Source organism: Oryza glaberrima, chromosome 11 (assembly GCF_000147395.1).
Source record: "Oryza glaberrima chromosome 11, OglaRS2, whole genome shotgun sequence".
NCBI lineage: Eukaryota > Viridiplantae > Streptophyta > Magnoliopsida > Poales > Poaceae > Oryza > Oryza glaberrima.
Genome location: NC_068336.1, coordinates 2,046,228 through 2,059,631, shown reverse-complemented (window position 1 = coordinate 2,059,631; position 13,404 = coordinate 2,046,228). Strand labels below are relative to the sequence as shown.

The window sequence follows — 13,404 nt, the reverse complement described above, 5'->3', positions numbered from 1 at the left end:
TGCACTCAATGACTCTTCATGGACTCTTTATGGCTGTGTTAACCTTTGGAGCAGAGGGTTAGGGAGTATTTTACCCAGAAACGTTGATGATTTAGTCTGGGTTCGGCAGCTGTGGATTAGAAGAAAAACTCTTTCGTTGTGCGCGTGCATGCTTCCCAAGCAGTTAAACGGTACGTTTTTCATAAAATATTTATATAGAAAAGTTATTTTAAATAATCATATTAATTTATTTTTTAAAAATTTAAAATAGTTAATACTCAATAATCATATAGTAATATTTACATTGTTTTGCGTATTCTTCTCGATCTTCTCCTCTCATCTTAAACACAACATATAGTCTATTGTTAACATTCTTTGTACCTTCTTTGATTATAAAATTTATTTGTAAGTATGCCGTATGTTTTGACGTTATGCATCTAACTATGGAGACGTCCAAAGTGTTCTCAGCGTAGTTCTACGATTTTGATATAATTGACTAATTAAAACTTACACTCCATTAAAAGTACAGACATAAGCTGGTGTTTTTGACACGCCCATGTGCACGAGACATTTTGTTTTAGTCAGGAGAAAAACAATTAAAGAAGATTAATCGGAGGTTAACACACAAGAAAACGTCAGTGCGGCCCCCACGTAAACAGAGCTCCATTGCTTGGGTTTGTGGCTATATAAAGCAGCTTCTCCTCCTCCATTTCTCCATCCATCCAGTGTGAGCTCCGTTTCTTGCTCCATTCATCTATCCATCCAAGGAGTGTGGAACGCCACACGTATTTTTTTTTATCTATGCTAATCTGATCATTAGCAGAGGAGAGTTTTAGCAGTAGGATTGGATTAAATTGGAGTAGTTTCATAGTTTGTGTGTAGTGATCTTAATTAGCTTTGATTAGACAGACAGTACAGTAGAGTAGAGGATGTTGGCTGTGTTCAGCGGCGCGGTGGTGGAGGTGCCGGCGGAGCTGGTGGCCGCCGGCAGCCGGACGCCGTCGCCGAAGACGCGGGCGTCGGAGCTGGTCGGCCGCTTCCTCACCGCCGCCGAGCCGGCCGTGTCCCTGCAGCTCGGCGACCTTGGCCACCTCGCCTACTCCCACGCCAACCAATCCCTCCTCCGCCCAAGGTATACTAGCTGCTGCTTCTACTCTGCTTCAGCTGAAATTGCTGAAAAAACATCTGCCGTTTTCTTTACCCTGAACTCCCCAAGTCCTGGATTTCACGAGATCTAGCTAAGAACAGAGCCAAGAATTGATTGCTCTCTGTGGCTAGATCAGTTAACTGTTCATCCTGAGAGGCTGAGACAGAGTCATTTACTCTGAATTTGTTCTTCAGTTAGTGTCTCGGTGAAGTCTCATGGTGATGAGATTTAATAGTTAGTCTCTGCAAGAAGACAATCTAAGTTGGTGGTTGAGATAAGCTTTTGCAAGTTGCAACAGGCTCACTGTTCTTGGCAACACTAGTCACTGCGTGGTGGGCGACAGCTTTTCAGCAAAGGGGAAAAAAATCTGAGGACATGTTGCTGAAATGATTTTTTGTGCCCACCTGAAATGGTTTGAGTGATGAGGTGGGCTCTCCTAGTACCATAGGTCATGTGGACATGTCTCACAACTCACAAGATCTGACAAAAAAAAAATTTCTCAGGTTTGGTAAAAACATATGCTTAAAATGAATTATCGATCTGAAAAACAAGTTTCATCTACAGTAACTTAAACTGTTATTTTACATAATAAACTGGTTTCTTCAATAACTTAAGCCTGGTTTTTTGGTTGTGGCTTGAGTCAATAATTGGAGAGGTACAAAGGCTTTTTGCTTTCGGAAGACAGAGTAATAGATACAACTCTCTAATCCATTTCTGTAGGTGAGGAGGCAAGGCTACCAAACCTCCTCCTTCATCTATAGTTTTTTGTTTTATCTATAGACCACACGACTGAGATCATCGGGATTTTACTGATAATTAGGTGATTAACTATGGCATACGTTTATTTATTTCAGAAGGTAGAAAGCTAATCGAACAAGAAAATGGACGAAAAGGAACTGTCAAAGAGGTGTAGTTTGCCATGCTGCTATGGTACCTAGATCTCTTTACGGTCAAATGATTGGTGCTTCCATAGGAAAAACAAGAGGAGAACAAGACAGGAAAGAAAGTTAAATCAATGTTTACATGAACATTGCCACATATATTTCGATGAAAGAAGGCCACCGCATCACCTTTTGTTATTTTGCATGTCCACATCAAGCCACCCTCCACAGATACAAAGGTTTCAATTGACTTCACAACAAACGGGCCTCATATTCTTCATCAGGCGGCTAATGATAGTTTAATGGACTAATTATAGTTTTAAGAAAATGGACAAACCTGTTTTGTCAAGCCCATTTCTTAATTATAAAAACTTAAAAAGGATAAACATGACAGTATTTGGCAAGCTACTAGGTTGCTTTAAAAAACCTCTTTGTTTATGCCTTTCCTTTAGTTGTTGTTGTGCCATTCACATGGCTTAGTTCATAGTAGGAGTGTAGGACACTTAGCACTTGGTGGCTACTGCTTACCAGAAGACTCTATCCGGTTTTGATACCCACAGATCTGAAAGAAAGGAAAGCTGAACAAGGGGCCCATGCTGTCAATTCAGCACTATGATTTGTGGGGCCTGATTACCCTTTTTTCATATCTTATCTAGTACTACTAGGCAGATTCACTGAAGAAGTATCATCCAAGGAATTCCACTCCTTTACTCCATTCATTATACCAGTACAAAATATATGCTTCCTTTTCAGCAAGTTTAGGTATCTAATTCTTGATGTTAGGTGCATCTTGCATTAAGTCATAGATGTTCCACCTAATTTTGCATTCTGCACTGAAGTACCATGTCCTTCAGGCATTCAAGAATGGCTGAACTGATAACACCAAACATACTAATTTTCTTAAATTTTGTTGTGGATGCCAGTTTTTTTTTATCATAGGGTTGGAAAGCATCTATAATTTTACAGCTGCTCACTGAGAACATACAACTGCATTTGTGCAGATCCTTTGCATCAAAAGATGACATTTTCTGCCTGTTTGAGGGAGTCCTGGACAATCTGGGCAGGCTGAGCCAGCAGTATGGCCTGTCCAAGGGCGCCAATGAGGTGCTCCTGGTTATCGAGGCGTACAAGACGCTGAGAGACAGAGCACCTTACCCTGCTAGCTTCATGCTCTCGCAGCTCACCGGCAGCTACGCCTTTGTGCTCTTCGACAAGTCCACCTCTTCTCTCCTTGTGGCTTCTGTGAGTTCTTCATCTCGAGGCAACCGACAGTTACATGCTGTTGCTCAAACACTTGCATTGACAGTGCTTGGTGATTTGGTTGGTTTAGCTTACTGATTATGACGTGATCTTGTGCTGGCAATTGTTGTCTCAGGATCCAGAGGGCAAGGTGCCTCTCTTCTGGGGGATAACTGCTGATGGATCTGTTGCCTTCTCTAACGACATTGACCTGCTTAAAGGATCATGTGGCAAGTCACTTGCACCTTTCCCACAAGGTAATGTTTGAATCATAGTCCTTTTATGTTGCCAATCATTGCAAATGACATTTAAAATGGGGCATTTAGTATAAAATTGTGGGTCAGTTGAATCTTCACTGCTCAAATATGTGCAAAGAGCCATTTTTGGTTATGCTCACTAATTACATGCATTCTGACTGCAGGTTGCTTCTATTCCAATGCTCTTGGAGGCTTGAAGTGCTATGAGAACCCAAAGAACAAGGTGACTGCTGTTCCTGCAAATGAAGAAGAGATCTGTGGTGCAACCTTCAAGGTAAAAAGGAAATTGATTTCTTGCCAAGAATATAATGTTGAGGGAAACTATTTTGATCCCTCGAGGGGATCCTAATTAACTTGACTCAATAAAACAGAACTCCTTTTTTCATCATTTGCATTTGATCTGAACTCATTCGACCTTTCTGGATGCATTGCTAGGTTGAGAGCGCCACTGCAATCCTCACAGCTCTGCACTAGGATGATGTTTCGGTGTCCGGTCGTTGTTGGGCAAGAAAACCTTTGTACATGGTGGTGGTGTAACATAGTTGCAACTGATCTGTATCATCTTTTCATAAAAGAGAAGTACTGCCTGCATGGCAAGTGCTTCAGTGTTCTGGGTGTGTAGTATGATCTCTGTACCTTTGTTGTTCAAGCAGGAATGAACTCCAGGCCGGCTGTGATCAGTTGAATGTAGTTTGTTGCAAATAACCTGTCCTTGTCAGTTACTATGGATGTCTGTTTGATGTAGTGATGTTGTAGATCACTGCATTTCATGAACTTTGGTCAACTAGTAGCAAGAACAGAGTGCAGAAATAAGCAATGTTCAGAGTAGAGTTCTAAATTCTAGTTGTGAAGTCTGAACCTTCTGTTCCTTCCTTGCTCCTCTATTTGCTTCCTTTTGTATATAACCTCTCCTTATCAGTTGTTACTTTGATTGTGTGTTTGATGTCTTGATGTTGTAGATCACCGCATTTCATCAACTTTGCTCAGCTAGTAGCAAGAACAAAAGTGCAGAAACAAGCAATGTTCAGAGAGAGTTATTCTGATTGTGGAATCTGAACCACCTGTTCTTTCCTTCTGCTTATATTTGGTTCAGTAAATCGGTAAACAAGGTCTGATTCAGTTTGAGACACTGGATGACTGGAATCGGGAGCTAGCAAGCTGGAGCTGGATGCACGTCTTGGGACATGATATCCGTATGAAGAAATTGCCTTGGATGTGATCGATCGATAGACCACCTGCTCTTTCTCAAAAATCAAAATTTCATATATTCGTCGCTGGCACCATATACTGTGCTCGCCTCTGTCCGCTTGATTGTTCAACCGCACGTTCTCGATCGGACGGTTCCCGTGTTGGGGGGGGGGGGGGGGGGGGGATCCAACGTAAGTGTAGGGGAACTCTAGTCCCCCCTACACCCACAAAACCCATGAATACCCCCCGGAGCACCCCTTCAATTTTTTCACCATGAATAATAAACTAAAGGTCCCTAGATGGCTGGAGGTTAAAAAAACTGTATAATTGAGTCCCCCCAATTTTTTTTGTTCCTGGATCCGCCCGGGGGGGGCTAATGCGCGACGCGCGACTATCTACTACTATGTACTGTACTAGTCTATTACTAGTAGTACTACTACTACACTACTATTACTAATACTACTACTACACTACTGTTATGATACTACTAATATTACTACTATAATATATTTTTGATGTATAAAAAATATACACATATACAAACTTTACATACGTACGTATACAAAGTTCGTATATGTGGCGTATATAAAGTTTGCATGCACGTACACAAAGTTTGTATGCACGTCTACAAAGTTTGCATGCACGTATACAAACTTTTTATAGGTATACGTAAATGCTAAAAAACCGAAAAGAAAAAAAAGGGAAAGAAAAAAACTGGAAAGAAAACCGTAAAAAACTGAAAAGAAAAAAGTAAAAACAGAAAAAAAAAACAACGGGAAAAACCGTGGGCCCCACCCCTACGCATGCCGCGCGCGCCACGTGCCTCGCCGCGCGGGGAAGGGGGGGGGGTGGTGGCGGCTGATCGCTCATTAGCGATTTTGGTTCCCGTGAGCCCAAGTGGGGTTCGGAGAATAATTCCCCGAACCCTATAAACAACAAATTTTTTAAGCCTTGCTTTTGATACAGACGATATTTGGCCTTTGTTCGAACACTGAGTCATTCATAGTTCAGATAAAAATTGTACTAGGAGATTAGCCATAGTGGTTGATACCATTTTTGGGGTGTTTGCTGAATTCGTGCCACTTGGGGGTCCGTTAGAATCAGCTGAAAGAACTGAGCTGATTATGGCTCGTGAAATGAAACAAACCAGTATGAGTAATTAAATATTACTAACTATTACCAATATAAAAATCGAGTTATTTGATTTTTTAAAGAATTTTTTACATATAAAATATTTGCATGGAATGCGCCGTTTAATATTTTAAGAAACATGCTAACGGAAAACGGGGTAGCCCCACCATATCAGCACTTCCGAACTATCACCCTCAAGAAATCAAAATTTCTGTTTTATATTTGTCGCTGGCATCCGCAGCTTGCACGATATACTGTGCTCGAGTGCTCGACTCTGTCCGCTTTGTTCTCAAAAAGAAAAAAAAAGATGCTCCAATCTGTTCAGATTGATGGTGGATGCGATGAGGTGATCTGGCCTTACACTAAACATAAGTCCTTTACTGCCAAGTCAATGTACAATCTGCTAACCTTTGGGGGGATTAAGGATTCAGACATGTAGGCTGTTTGGAAGAGTAGAATTCCTCTCAAAATCAAGCATTTTCTATATTTATCTGGGAGAGGAAAACTTCCTTGTGCTAATCAATTAGTTAAAAGGAAATGGAAGGGTGGGAATGAGCTTTGTAAATTCTATAGGAAAACTGAAACTTCTGACCATATTCTGTTTCACTGCCCTTTAGCTTTGTTTGCTTGGTGTGTGATTGAAGAGGCCTTGCATTTGAGGAGACATATTTCATTCTGGGATTGCACTGGGTTTGTTTGGGATAGGGGGGAGAAGAGGGTTTGGATGGTCTTATTGGCCAGTGTATGCTGGGCTTCGTGGCTAATAAGAAATGATTGGGCTTTTAAGGACTTTCCGGTTTCAACTCCTTTACAGGGTTATTTACAGGTCGCTCTCGCTTGCACAGAAGTGGAAGGTGTTCCTAAGGGGAGAAGAGCAAAAGGTGCTGGATGGCTGGCATGAAGCCATTCTGGACAAATTGTGTCAAGTGAAGCCGTCTGTTCTTCCCGCAGCCATTTAGCTCTTTCTGTTTTGGGCTGTTGTTTTTGTGTAGCGAGGTGTTTTGTGGGTTAAAATGGTGGTCGTTTCCAGGGTGTAGGAGCAAAGCTCTTTCCGAAGCTAGCTGTTGCATCATACCTATGCGGTCTAGATGAGTTAAAAATAAAACCGCTCCCATGCTATATCACCATTCGTGCGACTATAACCTATCTCTTCTCTTTGTGGTTGATAATACTTAATGAAATTTATGCCATTTGTGCGACTATAACCTCTCTCTTCTTTTTGTTGTTGATAATACTTAATGAAATTTGTGATAACAATATAAATGGCAAATTACTGTTAATAAAAGTCAAAAGGTCAATGGTAAAGTGAAATAGTAAGTCTAGTGAGAATACAAATAGATTTTTTTTTCCCGAATACAAATAGATCTTTCTTTTTCCCGATTAGTCAGATATTTGTACTTTTTTAAGAACTCACACATAATTACGCATGCACACTATACTTACACACCTCACACGCGGTATTTGTGCCGTGTTACAATATTTGTTGTACCATTTTGTAATTTAGTGTTAATATTTTTTTTTCGGAATGATGTAAATTTAGGGTTAGGCCTAGTTAGCCTATCAATCTACTTAACATGCGGGATGACACCCCTCCAGCAGAATGAAATGGTGACCGGAGGGAGTTAGGGATAGGATTTTCTGTTCTAATCGGTATACCATGGTCCTCTCTCATCTGCCCATGTAAAAGTGCCGTAGCTGAAAGATAAAACTAATAATATGCTAAGCTAAATTTGCATGATGTGTGTCTAATACTTAAAATAATAAATTGTATTAGTCATTTGATGAATTATGGGGTTTGTGAAATTCTGTTTTAAGTAAATTTAGTGTAGTCCCGTACGACTTTAGGTAAATTAAAAGGTAGGTATATAAATTTTGGTAGGTTTTAGTTTTCAGACTTCCACCACATATGTGGTTTTTGCCCTACATATTTTCGCAGAAATCGAAGACCCTTATGGTCCAGGCCAGTTTACAACTTCATCTTTCTACAAGGACCCAGCCAAGAATTGAGCCCAAACTTCGCTCTAAAATTATAAGCTTCTGGACAGGCCGAATACGGGGAGGCCTAGGCCCATGCTTTCTCTGTCCATTATGTGGGCCGTAAGATTGCCAACATAGGATTGGGCTTTAAATTAGTTACTGTCCATCGTGCTCATGCACAGAATCTCCGACAGTGCTAAAATGCTTCCACTCCGGTTGCTGTTCAGGAGATCTCTCTTTCATCCCGGAACTGTAGACGTGTACTAGTTCTCTTGATAACAACTGAACAAAAAACATCGAACATTGATCGAATTGATTACTGAAAATACTGGAAAAATCTGGGATAAAACTTTCGCCGAATGAAAGGGAGTCTGTTTTTTATCGCCTCCATTCTATGCACTTGCACTGGGGGTGCCAACTGCCAATTCCATTTTCTGCTGACACAGTGAAGAGGAAAAGGAAAAATCTGCCGGCTCCACGGCATCCAAAATATCCGCACCCTGCACCCCCTTTTTGCATTCTGATATCTGAATTTGAAACATCACCTCATCAGCTTTAGCTCTTTCTGACCTCTATTATACTAAACCATTGTCATAAAATGTTCTTCTGTTTTTTATTTTATTTGGAAAGATCCTGATCAGAAAATTATCTTTTCAGTTAATTAATCCTATGCCTGCCGAACCAAAGAATATGTTTCGGGACTCGGACATGGGAGCATTCAGCACCGCCTTCCTCGTAATCCCGACACTTTCTTTCGTTCCGGCTGCGAGAAGGATTTTGTTTTGTTTCATGTGTTGACGAGTTGCAGCAACGTTGGAGCAAGTTTAACGGTATAGCCAACTGCCGGCTATAAGTCATCTATAGTCAATCTAATAGCTAATTCATACCATAGTTAACTATAAGCATATACTCCCTCCGTTTCGAAATGTTTGACACCATTGACTTTTTAGCACATGTTTGACCGTTTATGTTATTCAAAAACTTTTGTGAGATATGTAAAATTATATGCCTACATAAAAATATATTTAACAATGAATCAAATGATAGGAAAAGAATTAATAATTACTTGAATTTTTTGAATAAGACGAACGGTCAAACATGTGATAAAAAGTCAACGGCGACAAACATTTCGAAACGGAGCGAGTACTCAAAATATTTGACACCGTTGACTTTTTAAGTACGTGTTTGACCATTCGTCTTATTTAAAAATTTAAGTAATTATTTATTCTTTTTATATCATTTGATTCATTATTAAATATACTTTCATGTACATATATAGTTTTACGTACTTCACAAAATTTTTTTAATAACGAACGGTCAAACATATGCTAAAAAGTCAACGGTGTCAAGTATTTTAAAACAGAGAGAGTAATTAATATCTGGTCTTGTATTTTAAAGTTCGTGCTATAGCTGATTATAAATCTGTAGGGTCCGCTGCACCTCTCACCTTTTTATCTCGTCAAAATGGGTTACCTAGTAGCAGCACCGTAAAATTTGACTTGTAAACGGGGGAAGAGAGAGAAGGAGAGAGAGCACAGCATGGGGCAGCAGCAAAATGGCATGTGCGGGGGCCACCCGAGGCAGCAGACGCCATGTGACCCCTGTCTCTACTCTTCTCAGGCTCAAACTCCTAGCTACTCGCTCTCAAAAAAAAAAAAAACTCCTAGCTACTCTATGGGCTATGGCGTACTAGCCACTTCAGCAGCCAAAAATTCCATGCTTTCCCACGAGCATACTGCAAGCCATTGCACCACCGCCGCCTCTCGAATGATAACAAACGGGTTTCTACCGCAACTGTACAATCTCACGGCGTGTGTTTGTTGCCATTCAGCCCCAATCAGAAAGGTTTTGGGTGTGTTTGTAAACTAGGGACTAAACCCCTCTCATAAAAACACAAGTCCCTATCTTAGAGACTTATGTTTTTGAGCCCCTCTCTCCCAAACACCCCATATATATATCTTGCTTCTAAACTGTTAATACTCCACCATCCGTTATAAAATATAAATAATTTTTTAGTATAGTGTCAAATCAAATATTTATATATTTAACTATTAATTGCAAAAGAATAAAAAAAATCAATCATATCAAATTGATGTTACTAGATTTATCATTAAACAAACTCTCACAATATGCGACTCTATTTATTTAAAGCATCTTATTTTTATAAATATCATTAGTTAAAGTAGTATCTCGAATACCGTGTCGAAGATAAAAAGTGTATATTTTAGGACGGTAATAAAGATGTAAGAATTTTATCTATAAATAAATTATTTGTAATAGCTCAACCAACTAGACATGCACTGTTTTGGGCCTTCTGGATCAATATTTTCCCAACCACTCCTTTTGCACATCGATATTTGCATGTTCAAGCTTGAGAGACATGATGGTACGTTAAACTACTTCTTTTGTTCTAAATTCTGTTCTAAAATATATGAATTTCTGAGATTCAAATTCGTTGAAGGCAAGCTATGAGAACCTTCGACCGATTCTGCTAAAGCAGCAGCGACAACAACAAATAAGCCTGATGAAAGGCACAAGGTAAAAGCCAGGCTACACGAAGCCAGAGGCTAAACCGCTGAGGCTGTGTTTATTTCACACCAAAATTAAAAGTATGGTTGAAATTATAACGATGTGACGGAAAAATTAGAAGTTTGTTTGTGTAGGAAAGTTTTGATGTGATGAAAAAGTTAAACACGGCGTGAGTAAAGCACCAGGTGGCAATACCTTGACAGCAAAGCGAAGCAAGCCAGGGCAGCTCACTGAAGAAGAGAAGCGAGGAGGCAGCAAAGCATGTTCGGCTTGACATGCCAAAACAAGGGGAGGCCTAGTAAACGGCCCCATGCGACTCTAATAAGACCCATAGACCGATCAGATGGACCAAAGAGAACAGTTACCCTTCGTAGATGTCACTATCAGAGAAACAATCATGTAAATTTACTAGTGCCCTAAATCGTAAGATTATAAATCTGGATTATAAATATATAAACCGACTCCAATTGGTGTGTCTAATAGATGGTCGGATTTTTAAATTACTATACAATTATTGCTTTCCATTCCATTCCACAAAGTTTAAAAATACAACTGAAATGATTAAAAGGGATCTTTTGATCTAACCTTATTAGGTGTTAAATAACTTAGAAGTTTTTATATTTTAAAACAGAGCGAGTAATTATTAACTGACTGAGGACAAAACAAAAGGGAAAACGATGGCATGCAGGAAGGTTCGGATTGTTTGTTCTAGCAGTAGCTAATTAATGGCCGCTTTTGTTCTCTCTTTCCACAACATGAGATATACATGAGGCCATTCTCAACCTAATGGTTAGGATGGTGTCCATAGCATTAAATAAGGTGTCACTTTGAATAAAAAATGACGTGGCAAGTGAATAAATGAGGAAAAAAAAAGAAATGTCTTACCTGAGACATGGTTTCTACACAACATCTAAGACATCATGTGAGATAAGGAGCATTAAATTTAAGTATAGAATAATAGTATTTGCATTGGAAAAATGGTGTCTAGTACTAATTTCTTAATAATGTGGAGTTTATGGAAACCATATATAGTGTTTTGAGTTGGGAAGGCCTGATCGACTTTCCCAGTGCACTTGAAAAGAACGCATGCATGTTTAATCTAAGGAGCATTTGCTAATTGATCAGTAATAGTACTAGTATTAGCATGTGACTAGGTGACACACACTACAGGTTGCCATGATTTGTGGTTAAGCTGATTAAGAGTAGTACAAGCACTACTACTGCTGATTAATAGTACTGTACTACTTTGTTCAGGTTGCTCGTACAAGTACACTGGTGAGCACTTTCCTCGGTGAACAGTTGCTACATATATCTCCTACGGGACATGCATGGTAGAAGTAACAGTCATTTTCTTCCAATGAGTTGCAAAAGATGGGTACAACAAGTGTCCTGTTTGAAATAGCCCTAGCCTCGGTCTAATCAATTTTGGGAAGCTGTTTAGAGCAAGTTTAATAATATTATAGCCAACTTCTAGCTTCAATTCATATATAGCCAATCTAATAGCTCATTTATACAATAGTTACATACTACACTATTAATACCTGGTCCCACCTGTCATACACACTGTCTTAGAGTCCGTGCTATAGCTGGCTACAAATGTATAGCCTGCTTCTTTTCTTTCTCCTTATTTATCCTCTTAAAATATATTTACAACTGACTTATAGCCTGCTATTATACCTACTCTTATACCTGCTTAGTATGGGGAACCCCTCCATGTGCTACTACGTGCTCAGAATGTCGTAACCGACACTTTCACACTGCACTGACACTACAGTCTACAGGCATATATATATATATATATATATATATATATATATATATATATATATATATATATATATATATATATATATATATATATATATATATATATATATATATACAAATGCACCATACATACTCCATGTTTAGCTAACGCCTTGTCTAGATTTTAACTTTTTAAAAAAAACTTTTAATTCTTTTGTCACATCGAAATTTTCTATACACAAACTTCCAATTTTTCCATCACATCATTTCAATTTCTTTAAACTTCCAATTTTAGTGTGGAACTAAACACAGCCTAAGATTTTTATTTTCTTTTCTAGGCTGTGTCGATGCATAAGCCGATGTAATTTCATTTCTAATTAATGAAATTCTTCCCATTAATTGTCTGAAAAGAATACATGTCACCGATGAGAACCGAACTGTTAGGTTTTTGTATCAACAGTCAACAGATATATGATATTCACAGTTAAGTTAAGTTGGTCGGAGGGAAAAGAATATAATTAAAGTAAATGATCTTCACAGTTTTGTTGTAACTAACCAAGGGCAAGCATACCCCATCATCTTGATTCTTGACCATGGCCTTGTTTGAATCCTCTGGGCTATTAAATAGCCCTCTGGAATTTTACTATTTAGGGTTATTAAATGTAGATTACCGACAAAACTGATTTCATAACCCTTAGGCCAGCTATTTTGCGAGACGAATCTAATGATATATATTAATTTATAATTAGTGGCTGATTACTGTAGCATCACTGTAGAAAATCATAGATTAATATACCTCGTTAGATTCGTCTCGCAAAATAGCCTAGGGGTTATGGAATGAGTTTTGTCAGTAATCTACATTTAATATTTCTAAATAACAAAATTCCGGAGGGCTATTTAATAGCCCTCCGGATCCAAACAGGCCCATATGCATGTTACTTTGAGTACTTCCCGTTCAGGGAGATTATTGTGGTCTACGGAGCAGCTTGCATGGGACGTGACGTGTCCGGTCACAACGCTATCGATATTAATCATTAGATTTTTTTTTTCCCTTTGCTACATAATAAAGTTTGAAAGTTTGGTTAAAATTAAAACGATGTGACTGAAAAATCGTGTGTGTATGAAAAGTTTGATGTGATGAAAAATTGAAAGTTTAAAAAAAAAACTTTAGAACTAAACAGGGCTATACTCGAGTAGAATAATTCATATTCAGTGATACGAATATACTCCTATTCGAGCAACCTTTTTGTTGCTCGTGGCGAGGCAACAGGCATGGGTTATAAATACCTTTCTTGTTTCAACTCTGCAAACCACCAACCAAAGCTGTTGT

At 38.9% G+C, this 13,404-nt stretch overlaps 1 protein-coding gene across 1 annotated transcript; it reads left to right on the top strand.

The window, feature by feature from the left end:
• Positions 1-687: 687 nt before the first annotated feature.
• LOC127754542 (stem-specific protein TSJT1-like) lies at positions 688-4,371 on the top strand. The gene is made up of 5 exons (XM_052280104.1): positions 688-1,111; positions 3,009-3,249; positions 3,383-3,503; positions 3,668-3,777; positions 3,939-4,371. Exons 1-5 carry the CDS (start codon positions 909-911, stop codon positions 3,975-3,977), a joined length of 714 nt encoding a protein of 237 aa, XP_052136064.1. The 5' UTR covers positions 688-908; the 3' UTR covers positions 3,978-4,371.
• Positions 4,372-13,404: the final 9,033 nt, after the last annotated feature.

Bases quoted from the DNA above. Each gene is read 5' to 3' on its own strand.
- LOC127754542 (XM_052280104.1), top strand. From the start codon at position 909: ATGTTGGCTGTGTTCAGCGGCGCGGTGGTGGAGGTGCCGGCGGAGCTG. The intron at 1,112-3,008 runs GTATACTAGCTG...GCATTTGTGCAG, and splicing joins CAATCCCTCCTCCGCCCAAG to ATCCTTTGCATCAAAAGATG. The intron at 3,250-3,382 runs GTGAGTTCTTCA...TTGTTGTCTCAG, and splicing joins CTTCTCTCCTTGTGGCTTCT to GATCCAGAGGGCAAGGTGCC.